General features: G+C 43.2%; 1 protein-coding gene across 1 annotated transcript; it reads left to right on the top strand.

The window, feature by feature from the left end:
- The first annotated feature begins 5088 nt into the window (after positions 1-5088).
- On the top strand, positions 5089-12710 carry LOC149371067 (retinaldehyde-binding protein 1-like). Its single transcript, XM_089584598.1, has 5 exons — positions 5089-5215; positions 6626-6877; positions 8229-8422; positions 10140-10250; positions 12517-12710. Exons 1-5 carry the CDS (start codon positions 5092-5094, stop codon positions 12691-12693), a joined length of 858 nt encoding a protein of 285 aa, XP_089440724.1. The 5' UTR covers positions 5089-5091; the 3' UTR covers positions 12694-12710.
- The last annotated feature ends 296 nt before the right edge of the window (positions 12711-13006 follow it).

Genomic DNA, 13006 nt, shown 5'->3' on the forward strand with positions numbered 1-13006 from the left:
CTCTACAACGTCTGCAGCTGAATATGAAAAAAAGAGCATCCAGTCACGCCATATGGAATAAGATTTCTGCCCGTCGATATTGAAATGGGTGTGCCATAAGACTTACTCATGTTTCTCTGCCTCAACACTGTATGGAAAATGAAAATGGCTGTAAGGCACTCTGATCTGGATGCCTGCTTAGCGAGAGAGTATCTCATGGGCAGTGTGGCTTTTCAAAAAGACCTTTACAATGCTCAGAGCGAGCAGCCTGAATGGATGCGAGTGTGGAGCGAACTGGCAAACCTGAAACGCTTTTGAATCACAGTGCAGCCGCGTTTGTGGCTGCCACTTTGAATATTATTATGTTGGTATAGTTATTTATGCTGTGCTGTAATCTCTTTTGAACCTGAGGAGGAAATAGGAAAAAAAAATTGTGGTCTTTGGGTTGCATGCTCGCCTCACAATCCGGAAATCCTGGACTCAATTCCCCGCACCTTCGAAAGGCAAAGAACCGGAATTTTTTTTTTTTTTAGCGCGAGAGCTCTATTGGCCTCCTAATCTGGAAAATGCCGGTGCGCGGTGAATGCTCTGAAGTCGGTCACGTGATGCAAGAAATGGCGACCGATAAACGAGATTTTGAATGAGGGTGGCCTTGACCAACCTGAACAAATAAAATTAATATTGCCGAGAGTGGGTTTCAACCCGGGGCTGCGCAAACAGATCAGCTTCGCTGACAAGTGCGCGAGAACGCTATGCTCTAGCCGCAGCCGATCACGCCCCGTGTCAAACTGCAACACACGCTCACGGTGTCTTCATCAGCTTCCATTTATACGCAAGTCACGAAAGGAAAGGAAACGCGCTTTCAATCGCAATTCCAGGTACGTGGAGCTGGAGTCCATCTGCAGAAACCTGTTTCACACAATACTTCGTTGTTAGCAATGCTAAACCGCCAGCAATTTTTTACCATTCGCTGGATTGGTGTCTTTTTAAGAAAGTGAAGATGAGAGATGAAGACAAATAACGACAGATGAGGCGGATACCGGAGCGATGAACGGATGGGAGAAATACACCTCCGCAGCGCTGTACACGAAGTGTCGTAGCACTTAACGTCTTCCTCGTGCGCCTTTGGGAACTTCACAGAGACTGATTACGTTCTTATCATTGCAGCTGCTAGCGCGAAGTTGTCTCGTAGTTACACCTTACGTCACTTTCGTGTCAGCGGATGCAAACGCTCAGAGCAACACTCCCCTTGAAGCAGCCCACTACGACTTAAAGCTTGCACACATTCTGCCCATTCATCACCTTGCTAGTGTCGAGCATTGATCGCACTCCCTCAGTGGTCACTGTGGAGAGATCACCAGTGATTTCGGGAATGGCAGTGCTTCTGCTTGACTGACTGAAAAATATATATGTCACTTCTTACATTCGTGGGTATTCCAGATAAACAGAACTCATTTTCACATTTTCTACGGTAACTTTTTCAATCAGCGTTCACATATTTGGCCGCCATCGCTTACCATTCGAGCTTCAACCACTTCGCGCTTAGTGACGGCTGACAACAAAAACTGCCCAGTGGCGGCCAAATGTATATATTTGGCTTTTTGCATCACCTTTAATTCCCCATGGGCAGTGAGTATATTAACATTTTTAGACGGGCTAATATAACAAGATTTAATTGATTCACAAACTATTAAATTTAACGCCCGTAGCCCGCGTTTTTGAGGCGCCAGAGCTTCCTTTCAGCTCTCAACGTCAGTTGACTTCGAAGAAAGCCTGGGGACCAAAATGAAAATGGCCCCTGACCTGATCTCATACGGCCCCGCTAGGGGATATTCTCGCATCCCGTTTCAATTTTTAAAGCCGCCGCGGTGGCTTAGCGGCTATGACGCATGGCTGCTGACCCAAAAGACGTTGGTTCGATCCGGGCCACGGCTATCGGATTTCGATGGAGGCGAAAAGCTAGAGGCCCATGTACTGTGAGATGTGCACGTTCAAATAAACCCAGGTGGGCGAAATTTTCCTCAACCCTCCTGATAAATCAACAAGACAATAATATTAATTTTCACATCAATTATTATTGTTCTGTTAGCCGAAATAGCCTCGCACGCAAAATTGTATTCGTGGCTATGACAAGCGTCTATGAAAATTTCCGAAAAAGATTTGAAAGCGCGCAAAGTGGCCAATGAAATTCCAACTCAGCACTCTGGTAACGCCTCCTATTTTCACTAATTACGGCTGTGGTCATATGCAGCATATACACATTCTTAAATTGTTCATCATTAGCACATCGTGAACGAACGTATAATTAATCTGTTCCAGTAAAAACGCTCCTTTGTTCTACATTTTTTCCTTGGCGTCAACTGAAAACGATAGCGAATCGCTGTAATGCACTCCTCTTTATCTTCTCGTACACAGATATAATATGTTAATTTTCTTTTCTTCTGTTCACCAAGTTTTCCAGTGACAAGACGAACTGCAGTCAATGCCAGAAAAGGCCAAACCGTACCTTTGTGAAAAAGTGTCGGTCGCCACGCGAACAAAGACGTCAGCTTCAAATGACAGTTTCCTCATTTTGTTCGCCTCGTTAGAATAGTATACATTTCAGTAAGAAGGTTTCATTCATCTCGCATGTGCAGCAACTCCACACAGAAATACTGGATTATGTAATGCTTAAAGCACCACGATAACTCTGTCCGCACAAGAGATGCTCGTGAAGTCTAATCAGTTTCCCTTGCGACGCTGCAAATATTTGCACTTACATTACTGATGTGGCCGTGAAAGATCAAAAGCACAGCCCTCTCCAGTTGTGAATGCCTTCCACGATTAAGTGTCGCTGGTTTTGCAATACAAAAAAAAAGAAATTTGAAAAACAAATAGCGAAGGCTTTTCTTTACTTTCACCTCATGAAGTATAATTTCTCAAGCTCCTTCAATCAAAGATGGAGAGGTTGACGTCCACAAGGACTTTCAAGGAGAGTAATTCGTCGCTTGCGTTGAGCCTTGTGCAAAAGTATTGTTCTGAACAAGACCTTCAGTATACTACGACATCACAAATTGAAATACGGGTGCGAGACTAGGAGTTCCTCAGGCACACTCTTGCACACAAAGCGCTCAAGACTCGCGTAGTTCTCAGTACCAAGATAATGGCAAAACCTTAAAGGCGCTTAATTCATGGCACAGCTCTAAAATAGATACTGCAACAATGAAACAGTTAACGTGGCATTAAATGCGTAGCTTTTTCAGCTGAGTAACAACGGTTCCCACGCGCGGGTTCCAGCACACATCGTAAGGGCATAAAGATACTGCCACAATATGTGGCTGCAGTGTCGTTTACGTCAAAAAGAAAGCAACTACATTCACACCGTGAACGACTCAGCACGGGCCGTGCAGTTTTGTCATCGAAATAACAAGCAGGCAATGTTGCGGGAGTGAATGCCCGCTTACGCAACTTTAGTACCGTTACGTAATCCGAGATACGTGACGGCGCCCTCGTTTTCCTTTTACCGGAGGCGTGGGAGCGTCTGGGAAGGTGAATTCCCACAATGCCCTGATACATCCTCGTGGTGACTCGATCAAAGAAAAGCGGCAGTCTCGTTTCCGCCACCACACGCCGTTCACGAAGAAGCGCTCGAGAACAACGCGAAACGCTGCGCCGTACAGATTCAATCTGTAGTTATCAACTGGACAAGGCAGACACACCTTCGCTGGAACCAGCGAGCTGAGGATTCCGACTGGTTCAATTCAATCGCCCAGCCTCTGTTCACAGCGAGTGTAGTCTGCGGTGCATTTCTTCCAGGCGAATTGGTAAGAACGCTATATTCTTGTTTGGAAAAACTTAATCGGTGAGATTTTTATGTTCAACAGCACTTCCAATGGTATGTTTTTGGGCATCTTCCCTCCAACTGCTGTTGAAGGTACTAGAAATTATTGCCAAAAAAGTGTCGCCAATGGTTTTAATCACGACTGTTCAAAGAAGCCTGTGTTCACAATTGTAGCGAGTGTAAATAAGCCTCAGATAGACAACCGTGCTGTCGATTATTCGTTGCATTTAGAAAATGTTTCGTGGCAGCTGGAATTCAATGTTCTTCAAGAACGCGTCTACCAGGCTGCCGTACTAGAAGTAGCGAAATTTTATTTCGCGGAGCCGCAACGGAAGATAAGGCTGCTGCTCCGCAATTCCACGCGGACCCTTTCGCGTCGTCTGGTAGGAGCACTCGAAAAGGATATATATTTTGTCCGGGTAAACAGCGCTCAAAAGTGATTTACTCTATGACCTGCTTATTCTGCTTGTATCCGTATAAGTAAAATGCTGCTTCTTCATGGCCCTTTTACGGTTTTCTGAAATTTGATGTCTCGTTACTCGTGAAATTCTCTCTTGATGACTCCACCTGCTTGGTGTGCTAGTCATGGACGTAAATAAATGAAAAAATGCTCATACAAGAAAATTTTTCGGCTATGCGGGATGGCAACATTTTTGAGTTTGCATGGATTCTTCTTTTTTCTTGCCTTCTTTTAGACTAGGGGTAAAAACGAACGTATATGCGCATATATTAATTAAGTAAGTTTAGTGGTTTAGTGGGGTTTAACGTCCCTAAGCAACCCAGGCTATGAGGAACGCCGTACTGAAGGGCTCCGAAAATTTTGACCACCTGGGGTTCTTTAACGTGCACTGACATCGCACAGCACACGGGCCTCTAGAATTTCGCCTTCATCGAAATTCAGCCGCCATGGCCGGGATCGAACCCGCGCCTTTCGGGTCAGCAGCCGAGCGCCGTAACCACTGAGCCACCGCGGCGGGGCTTAATTAAGTAAGGTTTAGTGTACGCTCTCCGCATTAGGTCCGCATATTACTCGTCTTTTCACATATCACACTCTTAATGTAAAGCCATGCATGAACACGAAAGTTGTACAAGGAATTTCTCCTAAGGAGACTGTCCAACCAGTGATTCAAACATTCAGTGCACAGTACGACCAAAGCAATGCATACTTGCGCCATGGCTGAAAACAAAACGATAGTAGTTCATTGTTTCCTCATCGATATGCTCCTGCAACTTCATTTCAAGATAATTATTGGTTCATCACCTTCATTTTGTACGTTTTTTTTAATGCAGTCATGGTCGATACCGCCCCACTCGGCGGCATGGAAAAGGACATTAAAATTGTTGCAAAGACGGAGATCGGAGAAACTGCGGAAGTCCGAGAGAAGTCCCTGGCTGAACTGAGGACTGCACTGCAAGGTAGGCGCTTCGTTAAATGCACTCTGTAACTGCTGTTGGCTTTATCAGCCGTTTCTGTTATAAAAATTGCGCTGTACAGTACTGGTTGAGGAAGTGCAGCCTTTGTTAAAAGTTTGGAGCCCAGGAGGTTTTCTTTTGAGCCACACTGTGTGGTTCGTAATGCTTCTCCAGCCCTCCAAGTTTCCTGAATGCAAGAAGATTTCTCGGCATGCCTCCTACAATTGGTAGGACTTTTCCGAATGCTACAGGAGTCCCAATACAAGGCTTAGAATTAAACCTTCTGGTCTGTAAACTTTTTACAAAGTCTGCACATATCACTGAAGCCGAAATACCTGTTTAGATTAAGATCTTTATTTCGTTAGTGTCGAGAGTACGGAGCAATCTGCTTTAGCTTAAATTGTCTCCGCTTAGCAAGAGCTACGAGATCAACTTGCGCTATCGGCGTGAAATGAACCGTGATCGGAAGGGGGGGGGGGGGGGGGTTGAATTGCGAACAGCCAAATGAAACAATTTTATCTGGAAGAAGTCGCCTATTTGTTGCTTTAAAATCTCGGCCTGTAGATAATGCTCGAATAAAGGTCTTCTACTACTACTTACTTTCAAAGCAAGACGACTGTTAGCATAAAATAATAAGAAACCACTTTAGTATTTTTTCGCCAGCGATTATTATTTCCTGTTCGCCTTGACGTATTTGATCTGTTCATTTTGTATTTCATTTCACGGTGCTTGTACTCCAACACACATGAATTGTGCTCATTTTTTACCGGCTTGATTTATAACCACTGCCTGGACAACATGTGCGAAACAATATGGAAAATGAATTCCAAGGGGTAAAGTTGTGCTACCTTTTGCCATCATCGAACGAAATGATCTGTTATTTAAATCAGATACATTCAGTGGATCCACATCATAGCTTTACTGAATGTCGCTTGTTGTGCAAAACCTTTTTCACAATGGTGGAATAAGATCCTGTTTTTTACAGTGCAAAAGGTCCACGGTGATGTGCTGTCACAAATGTCACTTTAGATGACTAATTTCAATAGCGATCGTTTGCGTTAACTTTCATTTGTTTTTATTTTATAATGAACGCACTGCACGCGACTTTCTCCAGGGTAAACGATGCTGTAAGTTTTGCATATTCTAACCGAAGGCTCTCGTGTACCTTTTATACTATATGACATGCATTCGTGCTTCATACTTAAGGGCCCCTTGCGGCTGTCGGGGGATGGTGTCGTCTCGAGAATGTGGCACGTGCTTCGATGTGTCACGTGCAAATTCGGAACCAATGTTCCTGATGAAGTTGTGGTACACTCTCTCTGTCGCTGCTTCACAGTCTGGCAACTTCTTATATGTGTCTTATTCATGTGGCACTTATCAAATCACTATTTGTTTTTTTTTTCTTTTCTGCAGAAGAGGCAGAGATAGAAATTCCTGACGATGAAGACGTCCTCATTATGTTCCTTCGCTCGAGCAAGTTCAAGGTGCCAGAAACGCTCGCAAAAATAAAGAAATACGTACGCGCGCGGAGCAGAATTTCGGAGTATTTCGACAACTTGACTCCGTCCAACATTCCTTACCAGATCGTATTCAACGAGCATAAGCTTATTAAGTATGCAAAAGAAAAAGATCCGCAAGGGCGAGCTGTGGGATACGTTAACTTTGGTAAGTGCACAAATGTTTGCTTCTTTTCTTATATTGTGTGTGGGCTCATTAAATATGGACTGTGATCTTGTAAAGGGAAATAAATATTTCTATGCTGACAAATTTGTAGACATCAAAGAACACGCCATGGTTATAGATGCAGAGCTCAATGAAGAGTTAATAAAAGAGACAGAGGGAGCAATTACAGGGAGAGGTAGAGAACCGACATCATATACGCATTTTATGTTACCGCATAACTTGTCCATGTATTAGCAGGATTATGTTCTCTATTTCTTTTTCTGTATTCGTACATTTCAATCTTTCCTGTTGAAGTTAATCAGAGCTTTTGCTGTGTCTCTCGACTATATGGAACAGACCAGTCATGTTGCTGTGCGATTCAACTACGCATCAAAAGCAGCCTTACGCCAATGCTTTCCTACTGTAACAGCACACAGCATTCTTCCGGCGCGTCGAAAATGGAGTGCAATCCAATTTAAGCAGCCATGTTTCATGCACAACATGGGCTTTCACTCTCCGCCCAGATAAGTTTAGCATGTCGATGTTTAAAATACAGAGGCCGGAAACACGATGCAGCATCGATCCAAGGCCTGTGCTTCTTAAAAGTTCGAAACAGTGTTTAAAATTTCAGCGGCTCTCTTCTTGCGTACCTGGTTAGCCAGTGAATGTGCCTGAACTTATAACTGTGTTCACACTATAGTTCACAAGCACTGGTTTATCCTTACGACTGCTAATTAAATAACCTTCAAGTAAGCCAGTTCCCTTATACTGTTCTGATTTGTATTAATGAGCCAACAATTAGAAAGAAAGACTGACATCACCTGTGGCCAATATTTCATATTTATAAATTTACACTTTAAAGAGGCCTACAATAACATGTACAGTCGAAGCGATGCTCGTATTTCAGTTATGAGCGCTCATTTAGGGCGGACTTTGCACGAGTAACAATTCGTGCAAACATCTTAATGACGCCTAATGATGCACGGTAGTGTTATACTGCGCAAAAACATGAGCTATTGAGTGTGCCGTCTCTTACATATAATAGATTTTAGGAATGTCTACTGCGTTGTATATGTATTGAAACAAAGCGACCTCATGAGTATAATCCAAATCTTTACTACGTTTCCAATATAAATTAACGGCCACAAATTATAATCACTGAGAAGTTAGTTTAGTTAGAGCGCATGTTGGTCATAGGGGGACCAGATGCATCGTAAATTTTAGGCGGCCGAAAACGAAAACCCGTTGCTCGCATCCGGATTAAGACAACACTACAGGAAGAAACTTTCCAAAGATTATCAAAATGCCACCTGCATGGCAATCCGACAAGAAGCCACTTTTCTTATCTCTGCAGGCGCCTGGAATAGTAAAATTTGCTCCATGGACGACCTTGCGAGGTGCACCATTCTGGCCGTCGAATCCGTCCTGCAAGAAGATGAGGTGCAAGTACGAGGAGGCGTGGGTGTCATTGATCTGAAAGGATTCGGTCCTCGACACCTGGCGCAGCTGACGCCGAAGTTTGCCCGAAGAGTCATCTATCTTTCGCAGGCAAGTGAACAATTCATAGTATAGCATACGGAAAGAAAGTTCTCCTCTTCCGCACGTCGTCAAACACCAACAAAGTGAGATATCAAACTAGGCAGAACAGATAAATTATTCCTCGGGAATACTACTGACGTTTTTCTCTACGTGGAAAGATGACTCCGTTGCTGAGAAAACGGCAAATGAAGGTCGCAAAGTCGTTCATGATTCAAAGCGCGTACGAAAAACGAAGTGCCGCGTGACGTCTTTGCAACACGACCAATCAGAGGCGCCACTTTAAGAGACTAAAAACCGAAAGGCGGAAGCCAACAAATCAGTGGTCATGGTGGCAACGTGCAAGTGCAGGCTGCCTCTATACCCCCACTATTTCGATGGACGCTCTCCGCTACATCGCGTGTGTCATCGTCTCGTTGCAAGCTTACTGGGTGTGCAACAAACTACGTGAAGTGATAAGGGCAGCTGCAGACTGGAGGACAAACTGCTTATCGCAATCACCCATGTATACTTCGGCGACAATAAAGCGAGAGCATGCCCTTCGGTGCGCTGTGTGCTGTAGGGAAGTGTACTAGTATTTTTCGAAGCATCTTCAAAAGCATGCGAGTGGCACGGAGATGGCTCTTCTTCGAAAAGAGTTCACGCTTTTACACAAGATAAGTATCTTACGCATGCTCCTTGATGGTTTCCGTTTCTTTATATGTCCCGTTTTGCATGATGAAACTCATCTGATAGCTGCGCTCTGTCAAGTCTTGTGTCGTGTTGTGATTGTAATACTCAGCGCATTTGTACTACAGCTATGGAATACCAACTAAACCCAGTTGTCGCATTGTTAGTCGCACTCTAACGTGTTCATTAAATGCCAAATCTGAGTTAAAAACAAAAAACTTCGCGCGCAATTCTTACCAAACGGCAGCTAACTACGCGGTAGGTATGATCGCAAACAGCCCTTGTGATTTACTCTGCTCTGGTCGTTGCGATTTCTATGTTCGTGAATTCCTACCTATAAGTTGTAAGCGGAAACAGATCAGAGTATGTTGCGCTTAGCTGCTGTCTGCCGCCTTTCTCTATAGCTGTCGGCAGGGGATGGACGCATAATTTTTAAGAACACGCATCAGCTGGTAGAACGTTTTTCTCGCGCAAACCCCTGTATTTTGTTCCGGCGCCTCACATACTGCGTGCACGATGACCCGTGCGGGAAGATCTTTTTCTTCAATGAGCCTCATGCAAGGCGACGGCTCATATATCGCAGACATGTAGTTTAAAGGTGCGGTTTCTTTTACAGAAAAAGTAAGCATAAAATCTTAAGGAAGGTGTGTAGGCCGTTCACGTGAAGAAATTTCTTAAATGACTGGTTTTTAACTCAGTCAGTGCTTGCCAAGATCTTACCTATCATCTTCTCTATATTGATCTTACCTATGATATACGGACCTCTGCTGATCTTTCATAAGGTTCACACTGCAACGGTTGGCAATAATTCATGGAAACAAGCATGCTTCAGTTATTATAAACTGAGATAAGAAATCGTTTTCTTACGGGTCGCGACTCACCGCACCTTCTTTGTTTATTATCTTATGTGTTTTACTCTCAAATTATTGCCCTAATTGCTAGGGAGTGCAAGAAAAGAAAACCATGAGATGTAAAAGCATAATCCTGCTTGCGCGGTTCATCGCATCAGACCATCTGAGCGTTTGTCAATTTATTTTGTGTGTGTGTGGGCTTGTTTCAGGACACCATGCCAATACGGATCAAGGGGCTCTATTTTATAAATTGCCCGCCTTTGACGGAGTCCCTTTACAACCTTGTAAAGTCCTTCTTGTCAAAGAAGCTGCAGGAGAGGGTAAGTTTAAACATCATCACAGAGCACCTCGTGCTGGCTAGTAAACCTCCGCAGAGCAAAACAGTGCTTGATTGGGTAAATCGGCACATGTTTAAGTCTTCACCCGCAGCTGGACGTGAAACAATAACCGGATCGTATTCAAGACTAACCTTTTGCATTGCGGTGTTCTCTGTCCAGTTCTGCTTTTTTGATGCCCTGAAATCTCATGAACAGAAAACCACTAGCTGCTACGAAAGCTTTATGCACTATCCGCCGCCCACAGGGATTGTTGGGAGAGTCACCTATGCTATGTGGAATAGTTCGCTATACAGATATAGTCTATTCAACTTAACGAACATTTTTCTTGATGGTATAAAATACTAGCATATTTGTCTATTTGGTCTGAAAAACTGGTTTCGCTTGCCGCTGAAAATTCATATCTGCAACACTTGCAGCAAAGGTTTCTGACGTTGTACTTAAAAAGGTTGACCAAATCAGGTTACAAATCTCTCGCCGTTACTATTCTGTCAACGTACGACCGGAGCCAGGCAGCCATTTTTGTTTTTTGTTTTACGCTCTGTTTTTTTTTTGTGGGCTTTAAGTTTCTCTTTTTTTTTACAGAAATCTCGCCAAGCCACTCTAGGATTTAATTTTATCGCGTTTTAAAAGGAATTCTTTCTTAGAAATGATCGCGGGGCGCAGTTAGTAAAGATGGTCGTCTTGAAACCGCCCCTGTGTAGGAAACCATGTGTTGAGTCGCCATGGTTATTTGGTGCTTAAGCTGCAATCTCTCTCAACAAAGTCTGTTTTAAGAATATCTGCGCATTCTTGAAATTTTTTGCCTCTCTCTCATTCGCTCATAGAACGATAGGGTGTATGGTGCACGCACTGGTTTCATGTGTAGACAGCACGTTTCCAAAGTACCATTCAGTTTGGTTCTATTTTGTACCTGTCAGCCTATTCTATAGCAATGCAAAATGTCTGTAATGAAATCTTATCCCCACAATAGCCAGTCTCTTTGTGTATTGATTCTCATTGCCGGATCTTATATGACTGTTTGACCGAACTTTGTTATGCTATTTGTGTTTTATGTACATAGTTCCAAGGGGCCCGGGGCCCTTGTCAGGGACGCAGCAGCCTTTAGCCACCGCACCATCTTGGCCTGTGTCCAAAAAAAACAATAGAGAAAAGAAAAAGAAAAAAGTTGAAAAAAGGCTTGAAATAAAAGAGGAGAGCGAAATGGCTATTCCGAGATACAAAAACAATGAATGTTGACTTAGCGATGAGGACTAAGTTTTGATTAGGATATGTACTGAAAGCAAATGAGCGTTTTACGAAATTCTTTGTGAGTACTGGGAAGGCGACTTCTTCAACTGGATTATAATAGCCTATATTTCAGATCGTGCGTGTAAACGTCCAGTCCCAGAATCCAGCCGTAACAAATTTGCTCGGAGTAGAAGGCTAAAGATACTCTTGCCTTATAAAGCTTCATCCGTCTCAAAACTGTTCAGATAGTTATTTTACTACTGCGCACGAGCTTACGATTGCAACCTAAACAACGTAAAAGCCACCTGCATGCTCGGTTTTTAGGTATAATTACCTGTGTTTGTGTTTTGTATTGCATGCATTCTGATGTTTACATGTGCGTTGCTTGCGTGAGTTTTAAAAAAAGTTGCCATGGTTTTGCCGAGAAAGAAAAGGCGCAATAATTCCACCGTCGCACAACACTTGAAAACATTAGTACAGAAGCGTTCCATGCAAGCGTTTATTGTCGTAGGCGCAGCGAAATTGTGCACAAGCATTTTTGCCCATAAAAATTAGAGAATAATCACGAGCCCCAACCCCCCGTCCTCAGTTCGTAATATTAATCATCTTTTTGTTGGTCTGGTGCATTATAATGTTCAAGTAAAAGCAAAAAAAAAATAAATGAGCGGAAGCAACAAATACTTCATTAACAGAGAAACGGCGCAGGTATGCTTAAGTGCTACACCTTGCGTCCCACGAGTCATGTAGTAGCAAAGCATGACAGAATGTCTTCGTGTTCTCCTTTCACACACATAGTAAAAAGAGAGAAGAGGCGCGGTTTCTTGTTCAGTGCTGCACAATTGGTGAAGAAGCAGCACGTGAGGCTGGCAGACGGCTCTCATGATCTTCAGTGCCTTAAAATAAGATGCAGACATATAGTTTACTTTGGTACTTCTCTAGTAATTTTAACGTTTTACCGTTTCAAGCGTCCTCATAAAGTGCTTTTATTCTGTTCTCCTTTCTTTCTGACTGGGCGCTTCAGCTACACTTTATTGGGAGCGATTTGTCGGAGCTCTGTGGCGTGATTCCTTCGGAACTACTGCCGGAAGATATTGGCGGAACATCGGAAGAATTCGACCTGAAGAGACAAGAGAATGTGCTTCTTGGAAAGGCCAGTTACTTCGAAAAGATGCTGCAATGTAGCTACACAGAAATATGAATGGTTTGCTCTTTCTAGCGTAATAAAAACAATCCACAAAACATTTTTCTATATCCACATATTACTAATGACATTTTAAATGTAATGTCACATTTCCATTTTCGAAGCTTTTAACTGTTATACTATTGACATTTCAATTATTAAAAACGAGAACACAAAATGTGTAGCGAGCCGCACTTGACACGGAAGGCATTCATCCAAAATCGCTTATTTGAACCCAACGTGCCGCTCTGTTTCTGCTCAGATAAAAAAGAAAAATTAAATGGTGAAGGAAAAAAATGCCAACGATTGCGTTACTTCCTAATGCGAAATT

This window comes from Amblyomma mixtum, chromosome 1 (genome assembly GCF_055824585.1).
Source record: "Amblyomma mixtum isolate Tamu chromosome 1, ASM5582458v1, whole genome shotgun sequence".
Lineage (NCBI taxonomy): Eukaryota > Metazoa > Arthropoda > Arachnida > Ixodida > Ixodidae > Amblyomma > Amblyomma mixtum.